General features: G+C 41.1%; 1 protein-coding gene across 1 annotated transcript in view; it reads right to left on the bottom strand.

Moving 5' to 3' along the window:
* BUB1 (BUB1 mitotic checkpoint serine/threonine kinase) overlaps positions 1-15,277 on the bottom strand; it is a 42,969-nt gene extending 27,692 nt beyond the window's left edge. The window contains exons 1-9 of the mRNA XM_037056730.1: positions 15,163-15,277; positions 10,378-10,437; positions 10,162-10,300; positions 9,185-9,381; positions 6,634-6,677; positions 5,417-5,508; positions 3,521-3,573; positions 3,252-3,436; positions 232-383 (exon numbers count right to left, since the gene is read on the bottom strand). Coding sequence (XP_036912625.1) covers positions 232-383; positions 3,252-3,436; positions 3,521-3,573; positions 5,417-5,508; positions 6,634-6,677; positions 9,185-9,381; positions 10,162-10,300; positions 10,378-10,437; positions 15,163-15,188 — 948 coding nt within the window. The 5' untranslated portion in view covers positions 15,189-15,277. The remainder of the gene's footprint in view (positions 1-231; positions 384-3,251; positions 3,437-3,520; positions 3,574-5,416; positions 5,509-6,633; positions 6,678-9,184; positions 9,382-10,161; positions 10,301-10,377; positions 10,438-15,162) is intronic.
* Between the last annotated feature and the right edge of the window lie 908 nt (positions 15,278-16,185).

The following is a 16,185-nucleotide window of genomic DNA, read 5'->3' as shown; positions in this document are numbered from 1 at the left end:
AACAAGGGACCAGAAAACAAACAGGGATGCACCACAGAAAAGGAGCAAGGGGAGGACAGCTGCCCCAGGCCGCCCTGGAGGATGAAGAGAAGGCTCCAGGGGATACGTGGCCAAGCAAAGTAAAACTAAGAGTGTATCTGACGCATTTGAACATAAAGCACATTTGAACATAGGGACTAGAAAGGAGCAAATCAAAATGGCATTGGAAGTGTCAGTGAAGAGCACGCATACCTCAGGGATTTCCTGAAAAGCAGGCAGGCTCTCCTGTGATGTCTCCATCACTTGATGCAACTTCCTATAAAGTTCATCCATTTTCTCTTTCAATTGTTGTTCTTCAAAAGCATTTGCTTCTTTCCTTCTCATATAACTTTTGTCTTCATTTACTTTAAAAAAGATAAAAAAAATGGTTTGCACGCAAAGTTTAGATTCAAGCCATGGGATTGCAATTGTTTTTACTAGTCTTTTCTGTATGCATTAAGTTATCAAAATTGAAACATGTATTCCTTTATTCTGCTATTATTTAAATTAAGGTATAATTGACATATAACTATTAGTTTCAGGTGTATAACATGATTGTATATTTATCTATGGTGTGAAATGGTCACAAGTGCATTTAATATGTCATCATATATGGTTAGAAAAACATTTTTTTGTGTGTGATGAGGGCTTATAAGATCCACTCTCTCAGCAACTTGCAAACATGCAAGTTTATTAACTATGGTCACCATGCTATATATTATACTCTAACCCCCTTATTTATTTTATAACTGTAAGTTTGTACCTTTTCACTCCCTTTACCCATTTTACCCACCTCCCACCCCTGAAACCGCCAATCCGTTGTTTGCATCTTTACGGTTGTTTTCTTTTAATTCTGCATAGAAGTGATATCATACAAATGGCAAGATTACATTCTTTTTCACGGCCAAATAATACTCTAAGGTGTGTACATCTGTAGATGTGTCAATCAGAATTTCTTTACCTATTCTTGCACTAATGAACCCTTAGATCATTTCCGTATTACTGTGGGGTATTATAAATACTGCTGTAATAAACACAGGGGGCACATATCTTTCTGAATTAGTATTTTCAATTTTGCATAGTGTTTTATATATCGATTCTGTATCCTACAACTTTACTGATTTTATTAATTCTAACAGTTTTTTGATGTTTTTCTATATACACATCATAGCATCTGCAAAATGAGTTTTACTTTTTCCTTTCCAATTTGGATGCCTTTTGTTTTCCCTGTTCCATTGCTCTATCTAGGACTTCCCATATTATATTGAATAATAGTGGTGAGAGTGGGCATCCTTGTTCCTGATCTTAGAAGAAAAACTTCATTCAGCTTTTCACCACTGAATGTTAGTTGTAGCTTTATTATGTTGAGGCACATTCCCTCTATACCCACTTTGGTGACATTTTTATCATAAATGGATGTTAAATTTTGTCAAATAGTTTCTTTGAATCTATTGAGCAGATCATGTGATATTTATCCTTTGTTTTGTTAAGTGCTATGTCACGTTGATTGATTCGTGGGTGTTGAACCATCCCTGGATTGCTGCAATCCCACTCGATTCCACTGTATGAACCTTTTAATATATTGTTAATTTAGTGTGCTAATATTTGGTTGATGTTTGTATCTGTGTTCATCAAATATATTGGCCTGTGATTCTTTTCTTTTTTAGATCCTCACCTAAAGATATATTTATTGACTTTAAAGAGAAACATTGATCAGAGTTGCCTCTTGTACACATCCCGACGGGGGATTGAACCCACAACGTAAGGATGTGCCCTGATTGGGAATCGAATCCATAACCTTCCGGTAAATGGGATGATACTCCAACTAAGTGAGCCACCTGACCAGGGCTTGCCCTGTGATTCTTTTGTGATTTTGTCTGGTTTGGGTATCAGAGTCATGCTGATCTCATAATAAGAGTCTAAAAGTGGTAAACCCTCTTCTTCCGTTTTGTAGAAGGGCTCGGAAGATTTGGCATTAATTGTTTTGTGAATGGCTGGTAGAATTCACCTTTTCATTACAATTTTTTATCTGTCACCGGCATAGTTACTTTTTAAGTTCAGGGCATGTAGGCCCTGGCTGAGGAGGTCAGTTGGTTAGAGCATTATCCTGATATGCCAAGATTGAGGGTTCAATCCGTGGTCAGAACTCATACAAGAATCAACCAATAAAGGAATAAATGAGTGGAACAACGAAACTTGTTGTTTCTGTCTCTCTAAAAATCAGTTAGTTTAGAAAAAATTAATTTGGGGGCATGCAAACGACAAAAATTTTACATGCTAATCAACAATATCTGGTAATAGCACAGTATGATACTAAACACTTCTTAAACAAACATGACTAGAAATCATTAGAAAATAGTTTTTAAAAGCTAGGAATCTTTAGGTGCTTTCTAAGAAATAAAACTAAAGTGCCCTAAAGAATCAGTGTGTCAAATACATCCCAGGTAGTCCCACTTCTAAGGAATGGTTAACATAACCATATCACACACAAATCAAACGCCAGGCTAAGACCACATCATTCACACGTGAGAGAGAAATGTGCCTGTGCATGGCACAAAATAGGCCCTGCAGGAATATTAACTAACTGTTCTCAGGTGTCAACCAAATAAATAAGGAGCAAAAAAGAAAGTCTGACAGAGTGACTACAGCACAAACAACTGAGATAGATGGTGTAAGTCCTGAGTAGAGCAAGGGCTCATTTTCCTGAGGGCCACATCATTACGGCAAGAGAAGTGCAAATGCTGGAGTAACACTCAGTTTTCCCAGTGAGGAAACCTTGGCCCACTCCACAGCCATAAACATGTCACGTGGCGCTTTAGCAAAGGACTCCTTCTAGAAGTCTTATTTGTAGCAACTGCAGACCTTGAAATATCTCTTCTCAACTCCAAATCCTAACTTAATCCTTTCTCAGAGCAAAAAACTGATCCAGTGATTTAGAGTTGCTCTATATAGAAATTCAAATTCACACAGGTAATGCTGACAAGTTTTAAAACACCCTATCTCACTAAACGCTTACATAACCCTGGCGTGGATAGCCACTTCAGTGCTGTGTCAGCTCCAGGCCCTTTGACAACCAAGTTGCCAGCACTGAACAATCTAGGCTTCTGATAGGATGAGCTGGAGACGTTCGCAGATTCTTTCAGCACAGTCAATTATCTGTTTAAAACTATTAGTGACTTAGAAATGAAGAGTATTTTAATGACATAAGAATAACTCAAATAAGACCACCGTACCCCACTGCTCATGCTTTCTCCGTTGATTGTACTTCTGGGCTCTCAGCTCTTCAAAGGAGAATTCTGACTCGCCACAAGTAAGCTTCTCCTTGCAGTACATAACCACCTGCTGAACGTCAGCTCTGGCTGCCAGACAGGGCTGTGCAGAGTATCCTGATTTAGAAATCACGACCACCCTTTGTTCCCTATAATGCGGAAAACTGTATTATTTACAACACTGTACAAGAGCAGCTCTTGATGGAAATTAAGGAACAGACTAATGTACTTGCATATTTGACTCTTTATCACACTCTGAAGATGTTACTTTAGAAACTTCTGAACCCTAAAAAGACAAAACAGACAAACAATAAAAACACCATAAGCACTCACGTATCTGAAAAACACACCATCACCCAAATTACTTCACAAAACAATATGAACTCTTAAAGGGCCTATCACCAAATAGACTATTTATGTTCTTTTAAATTATAATTAATATCTGAAGCTTTACTTGGCATGATTAATCTTATAACCTTTGCAACTACAAAGTCCAAGAGAGCCCTGACTGACGTGGCTCAGCTGGTTGAGCACTGTTCCACAAAGCGAAGGGTCCCCAGTTCAATTCCCAGTCAGGACACATGCCTGGGTTGTGGGTTCATTGCCAGTTGGGAAGCACATGAGGGGCAACTGACTGACGTTTCTCTTTCACATCAAAGTTTCTCTCTCCCGTCCCTCATGCTGCCCCCACCAATCTTTAAAAAAAAAAAATCCGACAGAAAGTGATTTGAAAAACTCCCACTTAGTAGTGGAGAAGGGCAGGGTCTTCCTTCCCTTCGGTTCAGTCGAGGGGCTGGGCAACAGTGCCTACGTGTTATAGGGTTAATACTCCACGATGCCATATCAAAAAACTCAATTTTCTTCTGGTGCTATTCTATCCTTAGGAGTTTCCAGTGCTGGCATTTGTTCAATAAACAAATATTTACTGAACACCTCACAAGGATCATGTCCCGACCTTGGTCCTGGGAATGTGACCATAAACAAGGCCCAGCACTGCTGTCTGAAAACCCAGTAGAGGCCAGTTGGGGGGCAGGTAGTGGTGGTATAAATGGGACTAAATGGTAACAAAAGAAAAAAAAATACAATGAACAATAAATTTTAAAAAGCAAAATAAAAAACAAACCCAGAGGGCAATAGGAAGCAATGAGGCTGGCACGCATTGTAGGACATAAATTGGAATAGTTTGAGCATCTATCAAAATTATAAACTCATATTCTATTTCTAGGAATGTGTTACATTAATAAAACTTGCCCGTGTGGATTAAGAAGACCCATTTCCATTGGATTTAATTTAAATGGGGTCCCAGCCAACTCTCAAAGAGCAGTTGTACCGGGAAAGATGCTGAGAAACAAGGCAAAGGGAAGATGAGCATTTTTACACATCAATGAGCCGTCAGGGCAGAAGAGATCTTGACAGGGCAACAGTCTTGAGGAGGATAAAAGATAAGTTCAGGTGGAAGGCCACCTTCTCCACTGAGACTGCAGGAAAGGGTACAATTTATGTGTTGGTGGCAAAAAATTGACAGATGTCGTCTGATGGCTTCTGCTGTTCTCACTGAAACAGTATTTTTGCCAGCTCCTGAAGGAGAGGTTGGAGTCATGTCCAGAGTTACAATTTTGAAGAATGTGAAGAGAAGTTTAAATTCACCATAATCTGGCATTAAAGAGTGAAATGGGAAACAAGAGATACACGTAAGACATAAAGAGTGACTGAGAAACTGGAAATATTGCCCGTAGTAGTATGGCCCGGGCTGAAGCTACAGACACCAATGTCTGAAGCTGAGTTTTTGAAGCAGGGCTCAGGAGCCTCTAGGTGGGTGTGGTCCAGGGGAGGGGTTCCCGGGCCTGTGAGGAAAAGGGCAGTAGAACAAGAGGGAAGCTGCTGGACAGCCTCTCAGCTCATCAACATAGGAGCTCGCACGGGGGGTCCCTAGGTCAGATAAACTAGGACAACACAGTCGGTCAGTCAGTTATTTAAATTTAGCATTGGAGGGAAGCAATGGTAGATGAGGACATGCCGGACTGTTGCCATAGGCACAGGTGGATGACATGGAAGCTAGAGTCACAAGATGTAAAAGGTGTAGGTGACTGTTCAGTACCATTACCCATTTGTACAAATGTTATTATTACCTGATTCTTAGAAATACAGGCTGAGTTACTTCCTGGATTTGGTTTTGATGTCATCAAAACCTGGGCGTTATGTAGAGGTCCTAAGGTTCTAGCTAGGAACAGTCAGCGGTGGAGAATAAAGAAATAAAGAGACAGGGGTAAAACCCATATTAAAAATTATTACAAACAGATTTCCCTGATCTTCAATAAATAGCATTATGAAATAAATCAGCTCATTCAAGGAAGTCTCACAAAATAGAACTAAAAGACTTTTTAGATAAGAAATTGATTACGTTTCTCTTAAACTGCATTAAATGCATTTGATTCCATTTAAAACAGACTCTAAAGTAAGTACTGTCCTCAATTTGGGGCAGCTTAATTTTTGTTTTTTAAATACTAAGAATACGCCCTGGCTGGTGTAGCTCAGTGGATTGAGCGCAGGCCTGCGAACCAGAGGATCGCGGTTCGATTCCCAGCCAGGGCACATGCCTGGGTTGCAGGCTGGTTCCCTGCAGGCCAACTCCCAGCAGGGGACACATGAAAGGCAACCATACATTGATATTTCTCTCCCTCTCTCCTTCCTCTCTGAAGATAAATAAATAAAATCTTTNAAACAGAACTAAAAGACTTTTTAGATAAGAAATTGATTACGTTTCTCTTAAATTGCATTAAATGCATTTGATTCCATTTAAAACAGACTCTAGAGTAAGTACTGTCCTCAATTTGGGGCAGCTTAATTTTTGTTTTTTAAATACTAAGAATACGCCCTGGCTGGTGTAGCTCAGTGGATTGAGCGCGGGCCTGCGAACCAGAGGATCGAGGTTCGATTCTCAGCCAGGGCACATGCCTGGGTTGCAGGCTGGTTCCCTGCAGGCCAACTCCCAGCAGGGGACACATGAAAGGCAACCATACATTGATGTTTCTCTCCCTCTCTCCTTCCTCTCTGAAGATAAATAAATAAAATCTTTAAAAAAAATAAAAAAATAAATACTAAGAATACAATGAAATTACCAAGCTTCTATTGTGGGTTTGCTATTTTAAACTACCAAGACAGAGTCCCTGATCTCCAGGGGACCTTACATTTAAGGGCCTTACTATGATCAGAATACCTTCCCCATTACCTAAAACAATACAATTAATAAAACTGGATAGATTTGTTTAAGGGAGGGGAAAAAAAGCACTGCAAATAAGAGACTAAATTATCAACAATTTAGACACTTTAGAAAGCATTATTCTACCTTCAGCTGGCAAATGGGTTCTGGTGACACGTGTCTGAAATAACCTAAATGACAGTAGAAAGGAATTAATCATCAATATAAATTACACACTTCAGTTAATACATATTTTCAAAAATTAAATACAGTAAATAGCTTATTCTAAGCTAGTAAAGACTGAGGTCAAGAAAGAATGTAAAGTTGAAATTTAGAGTTGGTTCAAATTTTTAAAAAATTATGGGATTGCCCTGGCTGGTGTAGCTCAGTGGATTGAGCGCGGGCCTGCGAACCAGATGATCGCGGTTCGATTCCCAGTCAGGGCACATGCTTGGGTTGCAGGCCAGTTTCCTGCAGGGGCCAGTTCCCTGCAGGGGATGCACAAGAAGCAACCATACATTGATGTTTCTTTCCTCTCTCCTTCTCTTCCCCTCTAAAAAGATAAATAAATAAAATGTTAAAAAAAATTATGGGATTATCTTCATATCCAATATAGTCTTTTTAGAACATTCGTCTGTTTACCTATCAGTATTTCTTAAACCCATATAGCAAAATGCACCCTTACACTCTCTGTTTAAGCACTCTGTACACCTAGAACATAATAAATACAATGTTTGGAAAAGAATACTCCTTACAAAGGCAGATACAGAGTTACTCACGCTGGGAGAACTTAAATGTCATTTCCAGGCATCTTTGTTGCACATCAACTCAAACTGTCAAGTCACATGAGCGTCCACACCTGACATTTTGGGGTGATGTGAACAAGAGTACACAGTATGAAGACACTAAGAGACATCCAGCCAAAGGCAACCAGATGACAACTCTAATTTATTGTTAATTCAAACAAACCAATGCTTTAAAAAATACATAGTGAGGAATGACTGGTAATTAAATAATGAAGAATTATTGATAATTTTGTTAGTAAAAACAGTGTAAGTTTCTGTAAAAATCACCTTTTAGAGATGTTTAAGGAAAGGTCTGGAGTTAAATATTTTGCTGTCTTAGAGTTGCATTAAGTTCTGCACAGAAAAAATAACTTCAGCTGTCAAAATTATTGTTAAAAAGAGCATGAGGAGCCCTGGCTGGTGTAGCTCAGTGGATTGAGCGCGGGCCTGCGAACCAGAGGATCGAGGTTCGATTCCCAGTCAGGGCACATGCCTGGGTTGCAAGCCAGTTCCCTGCAGGCCAACTCCCAGCAGGGGACGCATGAAAGGCAACCATACATTGATGTTTCTCTCCCTCTCCTTCCCCTCTAAAGATAAATAAATAAATTTAAAAAAAAAAAAAAGAGCATGAGGAGTGTACCAAAGCTGAAAAAATTAGAACATTAAGTCCTGGATGCAGTGAGTTAAGCTCTCTCACATGCTGAAGAAGGGCCAGCAGAACTCTGGGGTAACTTCCCAGTAGGTAATTTGGCAATATGGATCACAAGCCTTAAAACTCTTCCTGTGCCCTTTGACTCAACAGTCTCAATTCTGAGAAAATATCAGAAGGGACTAGCTAAAAACAGAAAACATATTAGGAGAAACTTGAAAGATGAGGAGAAAAGATCTTGACACAAAGCTGCATATGTACATAAAACATAGCTGCAATCCTATAACAAGCAGAGAAGTGGCAACTAAAATGCCAGGTTTCTTCTGATTCTTTAGTTTTTGTATCTCTCAAATTCTATACATAAGTTTATTTAAACAGAAAAAAAAATTGTGCAAACTAAAATTATTAAGATATTATGTTGTTCTTTATAAAAACCACGATGTTCAACTGGAGAACAGTTAAACTGTGACATAACTCTTAGACCCTAGCCAGGTAGCTCAGCTGCTGAGATCAGCAATTTTCAACCTTTTTCATCTTATGGAACACATAAACTGAAATCGCTAAAATTCTGCAGCATACTAAAAAATGTGTTTTTTGCCCACCTGACTAAAAAAAAAAAAGGGTATGATTTTGATTCCTTCACACTAGATTGCTATTGTTGTGAGGGCTGTGTCATTTTTTGACAATGTATGAAAAAAGAGGTCAGTGCCCCTAAGCAGTCAGGTATTACATGTTTTAAAAACTCTTGCAGTTGAAAATCACTGCATTAGAGTATCATCCTGACACGCCAAGGTTGCGGAGTCAATCACTGGTCAGAGCACATTCAAGAATCAACCAATAAATGAATCAACCAATAAATGAATCAACCAATAAATGCGTACATACGTGAAACAACAAACTGATGTTTCTCTCACTAGAATAAAAAAAATTGTGATATAACTCTGGGGCAGATTTCACAACCACTTTATAAGTATATAAAAGTTCATAATTTCTTAAGAGCAGTATGGAGCTCAGTATATATAACTAGATATACTGTACAGCTTACTGTTAAAATGCACAAACACAAAGGCACAGAGGGAAAGAAAAAGACACTGGAAGCAAATGGACCAAAATGTTAACAGTATTATTTCTGGGCAATTCCTTTCCTTTCCATTCTTGTGTATTATCCACATTTTCCACAACAAGGACATGATAACATTGCCATCAGAGCAAACACTACATTTCAAAGCGGGAAACACCAGGCAGAGCCTCATCTTCAAATTACCTGTACTGTTGCTGTAGAAGCTCTCCAGGTTGCGCCTGGTTCTGAACTCCTCTCTGAAAAATGGCACTGGCACGTTGCAGCTCTCCTTGGGCCTCCAGATGCCCAGCCCAGGCTACGTACAGAGCAGAGGAGAGCGTCCCAATCCCGTGGTTGTACAGAAACTCAAAAAACTGATGACGGTCACTGTTGCACTCAGCCTACAAAACCCCAAACCAGAGACATGAAAACAAAGGAATCTCTAGTCTATGTCTGACCCAGACCGACCAGAGCCCTCAGGCTACACTGCTTAGGGGAAAGCCCTTGTGACAAACCTACAAGCCAAACTTATCCCTTTCCCTGACATTCAGTGTCACCTATGATTACCCACACCAGTTCCCAAGGTAGCAAGTTCTATAATAATCCACTATATAAAGTATTACTTTTGTCTTAATCTGAGCATGTGTAAGTTCCGCAGGGTGACTCTATCTCAGTATTTTGTAACTTAGTGAACAAATCGATGTTTATTCTAGTCATTGAATTTATGATTTTATCACTAGAATTCATGTCCCCAAGCCTTTATTTCAAGTTTGAAGAGATTCAACCTTTTAAAGCCTAACCTGAGGTAGCCTTCTCCATTTGATACTAAATTTAGTTTCTGAGAGCTCATATATTCTTAATTATTTCTCATGAATGTAATTTCTCAGGAACCTTTCCCCAAACACACTTCCAAAAAGCCTTCTTTTAATTGGTTTCTACCTTGTGCTGTAACATTTACAGACCTCACAGAGAGAAAAAGGGTTTTAAAATTAAATTGCGGACTCCATAACACAGAAGCCAAAAGGTTCTAAATTACACATCTCTGACCATTAAATTTTTAAAATTTATGTCTGAAAACATAAGGAGTTAAAAGACAGTTTAAATCAATCTTAAAATCTGGGGGGCGGGGAGCAAAAGCACAACATGATTATGGATGTGATTACACCAGAAAGTATACTTACAAATTTTAAACAGTAACTGATGAATCTTGGGTCACTGTGGTATCTCTTCTTATCTAAAAATTCCTTCATTAAACGTTCTAATAGAGTTGTCAAGTATTCTTTATTTTCAGGAAAATTATCTTCTACCCATTGCATATAACTAGAAAAATAGGATAATATTTATTTTTAGAGGAACATGTAGTCTGTTTAAAGGAAAGAAATAAACTAAATGCTAACCTTTCCCATTCACCAAGTGGGTCACTGCCCTTGTAGTTCTGCATGTGGGCTTCAAACATTCTAGAAAAGAGAAAAATAAGTACATGGAATATTATAAATAATTCCTGAAAGCAAAAAATTGCATTTTATTGCAGCCCTAGAAAGACACAGCTGGAAGAGAGCTCCCAGCTCCATCCCCCAGAGTCTCCTTCTCCTCCCCTGACCCCCACTGTCGCCGCCGCTGCCGCCCCACACCACCACCACCACAAGGCAGTGCCCACAAGTTTGCCGCTTCTCCTCCTGATTGCGGGATTCAAGGGGACTCGGTCCCCTTCTTTCCCTTGCTGCTCAGGGTGGGTGGCTGAGACCTGATGGACGGAGATGTAAAGAGGGCGTTTGTCCTGCCTGGCTGGTGTAGCTCGGTGGATTGAGCACGGGCCTGGGAACCAAAGGATCGCAGTTCGATTCCCAGTCAGGGCACATGCCTGGGTTGCAGGATAAATCCCCAGTAGGGGGTGTACAAGAGACCATAAATTGATATTTCCCTCCCTCTCTCCTTCCCTTCCCCTCTACAGATAAATAAAATCTTAAAAAAGAGGGCTCGTCCCACCAACAGGCAAGTGGATCAACAATGGAAACTCAGCCATAAGAGAAAAAAATCGTACCATTTGTGACAGCATGTGTAGATCTAGAGGGTATTGTGCTAAGTAAAGTCAGTCAGAGAAATACAAACGCCAAGTAATTCCACTTATATGTGGAAACTAAAAAACAAAATAAATGAACAAACAAAATAAAAACAGACTCAGATGCAGAGAACAGACTGCTGGATACCAAAGAGGAGGGGAGCTGGGAGGCTAGGTGAAAAACGGGGAGGGATTAAGATATACTACTAACTGGCAGTTATAAAACAGTCCTGGGAATGTAAAGTACAGCACAGGGAATATAACCAATAATATTGTTAATAACTATATATGGTGCCAAGTGAATACTTGAAATATTGGGGGGACCACTTTGTAGAGTATGATTGTATAACCACTATGCTATACACCTGAAACAAATACAAAGTGATTAAATGTAAGCTAATTGAAAAATAAAATAAAAATAATAAAAGAGAGCTGTGAGCAGGTACAGGAACCACCGACAGGGGTTTTCAGAACACCTGCTTCCCAGCCTCAATGGAACACACTGCCCCGAGGAAGAACACAGGATGGGAACGCTCATAAATCAGCAACTCTAGCTCCTAGAGAACCCTGCTTGCCTCTGTTTCTACATACCCAACTACAACTTCAAAAAAACCAACCAGGCAAAGCAACCTCTCCACAGGTAGTCAGCTGCTAGTGGGGAAAACAAACAGGAAACTCTGAAAGATAATGTCAGGTTTAGTGCAAGACATTAAGCACTTAAGGGGAAAAAAATGGAAGCAAGGCTAAGAGTGTGACAAGACTTTCCATTTTAGATCCAGTGGTCAGGGAAGGCCTGACTCCCTGAAGGCCGGCATTTAATCACTGCCAGGGAGCCATGGTGAGCTAGGAAAAGGGTAAGGGCAACACAATTTAATTTGTGCTTTAAAATGTCCATTCAGTCTCTCCAGGTAGAAGGCGGGGGGGGGGGGTGAAATTGAGAAGAGAAGTGAGAAACCAATTAGGAAGCTTCTTCAGAGTTTCAGTGACAAGGTATGGGTGGGACAATGAAAGTGTGGAATTTGGGGTTTTTGGAAAAAGAAATGGGACTTGCTGATGGGATTGCATACTGGGTGTGAGGGAGAGTCAAGCTAAGGAGGACGTCAAAGGTTTGCTATCAGAGTAATTACATGATTTTTGGTTAAAAAATTTTTTAAAGCAGTACTTCTGGCTATCCATCATCTTAGCATACAAATGAAATCAATGTTTCTTATGACCCCAAATCCAGAAGCCACGAAAGAAAAGCTCAAGTCAACTACATATAAATAAAAAGCTGTATTTCTGTTACACAAAATTTTTAACTTCCATGGCTAAAAGTCTTTTTATTAGGTAATTGCGAGCAAAAAAGATGACTAGTTTGGGGTCATGGTGCCTAAATTACAGGCAGCACGTCCTTCCTCCCTGAGTTCTGCAAGTGTTTTTCCACTACGAACAGGGGGAGAGAGATCTAAGCCCTCCCGAAAAGGCTTACATTATCTTCAGGCAAAGAAGATGGGGGTGAGCACAATTCAAGTTGGTTCTGGGATGGGACTAGCAGACTCTCTAAAGCTCCTGTCTAAACAAGAAGCTGAGGTTCCTAGGGTTCCATGGCACCTGGCTGGTCTCACTTTTTAGATAATCTCATAAACAGCTAAAGTATAAAATAGTTAATAATTCCAACATAAACTAAGGAAGATGAGCAGTCGTTCACTGGTTTGCATGTAGCTGTTACCTAACTCCTTTTTGTCTCTTCCTTCTACCCTCCGGCCTTGCTGTGCTTGAATTCAGGACAGCTCAGGATTTTCTCCTTGTCGTGTCAAATAAACAAAACACCAGGCATAGTCGAAAGAGAAATGATTAACTGGGATAACAAAACAGAGCTTCCAGAAATTGAAAAAACAATCAACCTATTTAAAAAATGAACACAAGGCATTTCCACAGAAAATCAACCACTCTCATAAGAGAAATTTCTTATGAGAAATTTCCGAGGCTTGAGACAACATAGAAAAAGCTAACAGTGTGGCACCCAGCGATCAGATTGAATTGTAGCAACTCAAAGTGGGGAGCTGCATCCCGCCGGGAGGGCGGGACTTAGTCTCCTGGCAACGGCTCTACCCTACTGAGGCACAATTTCTCACCCACCAAATTGGGAAAATGTAACAACAGTGTTGAGGTGAAGCAATGGAAACAGGTGGTCTCACATCTTGCTTACAGGTGAGAGTGCTCTCAATCCTGCTAATTGGTAATATCTACCAAAAACTACAGATGAATTTACTTTAAAAAAGAGAGATTTTATTTATTTACCTTTAGAGAGAGAGGAAGAGAAGGAGAGAAACAGCAATGGGCAAGAAATACACTGTTGCTTCTAGCATGTCCCCACCCCTAATGTGCCCTGACCAGGAGTTGAACTCAATCCATTGAGCCGCACCAACCAGGGCTACTTTTTGATTCAGCAAACTCACTTCTGGAAATCTAGAAGACAGATACATTTGTGTATGTACACAACACCACAGGTACTAGATTCTTTACTGCCCCACAATCCATAATGGCAAGAGGCTGTCAACAACCAAGCATCCACCAGTGGGGGACCATTAATATCAATCATGATACATGAAATACGCAATTGTAAAAAACAATGAGAAACATCTCTAAGTACTGACAGAGAAATCTTGAAAGGTAGAATTACCGTTAAGAGAAGAAGTATATACTCTGCTACATCCCATGAGAGATGAAAGTAGGAATTGCACACACACAAGCATATATATATATATATATTAATATATTAAATAAAAATTTATATTTGCAAAAAACCCTGAAAAATGGTTAAGTATGAGGTGGCAGAAGAGTAGACAGTGAATACTTTGTAACTACATAAATATATTATTTTTAAAAATTAAAAATTGCTTCTAAATTTTGAATATCCGTCTCATCCCTCGAAAGTAGATAAATCCCTACAATGTCAGACCAAAGGTAAATATTTTACCAACCTCACTTCCTAGAAACATGGCCATGTACATTCCATACTAAAACGTCCAGTTCATTAGAGCAAATTAGTTTCCAGAAAGTCAAAATGTCCGAAATACCTGATTTCTCCTTTAAAAGAGGGAAAAACAAGCTTCTGAAAGTGAAACCTTTGGCTGGTTATGTTAGATTAAAGGCTGAAGAAAAAGTCTTAGAGAAAATACACTGTTTTGACTTAACGACCTCAGTCTTCTGATTCCAGAGTGTGAGATCCCCCTGGAGCTGACAAAACTCATCAGCTTTCCTTCCTGTCGCATAGGTGTAACCGTTTTAAATGCTCCTGAAACCGTCACTATAAATCGCCCAAGTCATAGATCACAGAATTTTAAAAACTGTTATCAGACTTACATCAATGGAAATAAGCGTAGCTTTTATTCTTAAAGTACACGTAATTGAAAGAGTTTTAAAAGTTGACTGTAGGATGATGGGTAAGAGCCATTTTAAATTTCCCCCTTCGGTGTATTTTTTTTTAAGATTTTATTTATTTATCTTAGAGGGTAGGGAAGGAGACAGAGAGAGAGAAATATCAATGTATGGTTGCCTCTCATTCGTCCCCTGCCAGGAACGTGGGAACTGGCCTGCAACCCAGGCATGTGCCCTGACTGGGAATCGAACCGGGATCCTGTGGTTCGCAGGCCCGTGCTCAATCCACTGAGCTACACCAGCCAGGGCTGGGTTGTTTTTTTTTTTTGTTTTTTTTTTTATGAGTGGCCTTGAAAGTTTCTCAGTAAACCTACTCGCAGGTTAAGGTTTGGGTTGGGTTGGGAGTTTTTGCTCCGCAGCGGCGCAGGCCCAGAACGAGCTCCTCACCGGAGGATAAGCGGGACTCTGGGGGCCTCACAACCGGTCAGATCCCCCAAACCTCCTCTGCGGCCGCGGCCCGCCGACTTGCCCGGCGGGGTCGGGGCCGAGAGCGCGGGACAGACAGCGAAAGTCGGCCCACGATTCCCGAGGGGCCCACAGCCTAAATGGGGAACGCTTGGGTGAAACAACGGCCGAGGAAACGGGTGGGAGGGGCAGAGGAGACAGGACCCGGAGGGCCGGGACCAGCAACCCCCAAGCTGGACCCCAAGGTGCCCCAGCGCCCGCCTGGCCGCCCACCGGACTGGACCCGACCCGAACTCACTGGAAGACATTCTCCCGTTCGTCCATGGCGAAAGAAGGCACCAGCAGCACCCCCCACCAGCACCACAAAACAGGAGCCGCCGCCGATTCGAATTTTCGGCGCAGCCGCAGTCGCCGCGACGAGCGTTTGCCAGGTACCTAGTCATTGGCCTTGGCTGCAGTGGAGTTAGCCAATCGCTAGAGCCGTTGCCAGGAGACTAAGTCCCGCCCTCCCGCGGGATGCAGCTCCCCACTTTGAGTTGCTACAATTCAATCTGATCGCTGGGTGCCACACTGTTAGCTTTTTCTATGTTGGCTCAAGCCTCGGAAGAGGATCTTTTTCTAAGCGATCCAGATTTTTCAGGGATCACCCCAGTGAAGGCACTGTGGGAAATAAATACTTAGCCTGAAACCACCACTACCACCACCCTCCCCCCAGCCGGCGGAAAAATGGGACCTCGACCTCTAATCTGAAAGTGGTGCCTCTTCGACCCCTTCACTCAAATATATGAATCAGAATCACTACGCCTGGTTCATGGAAAGAAGGATAATACGTTTGTGGGTGCAGACCCTGGCGTTGTTTGAGGCCGCGGAGCCCAGAGGATGGGAGATGGGCTGGTGGGGTGAACCCAGCACCCCTCAAGAGCATGCACCCAACTTTTTGCAGCTTTCTGTTCAGCCTCATCCACTGTAAGAAAAGAAAGCAGATGCTAGCTTATGCCAGAAAAGTTCAGTCCCACAACCTATAATGCAATGGCAAAGAGGGCGTAATTAATCAACCACCCAGGAAAAAGCCTTCTTGGTTTTTGGCTTGGTGACGGCAGCGCGAGGGCACTTCTGGGTCCGATACACGAGGGATAAGTACCCGAGAGACTTCTGTGCTTGATCGAACGGATCTGATTGGACCTCCGTGAAAATCTGTGTGGGTGTCCTGGAATGCCAGCTTTCAACATTTTTTGTTGAACTAGAAGCTCTGGAACTAGGAGCTCTGGAACTATACTCAGGAAGTATAAAATAAAAAATAAAGAGACCTCTTTGTAAGGGA

This window comes from Sturnira hondurensis, unplaced genomic scaffold, assembly GCF_014824575.4.
Source record: "Sturnira hondurensis isolate 20B ecotype Veracruz unplaced genomic scaffold, ASM1482457v3 Scaffold0009178, whole genome shotgun sequence".
NCBI lineage: Eukaryota > Metazoa > Chordata > Mammalia > Chiroptera > Phyllostomidae > Sturnira > Sturnira hondurensis.
The sequence above is the reverse complement of the archived record's forward strand: the minus strand, read 5'-3'. Positions and strand labels throughout refer to the sequence as shown.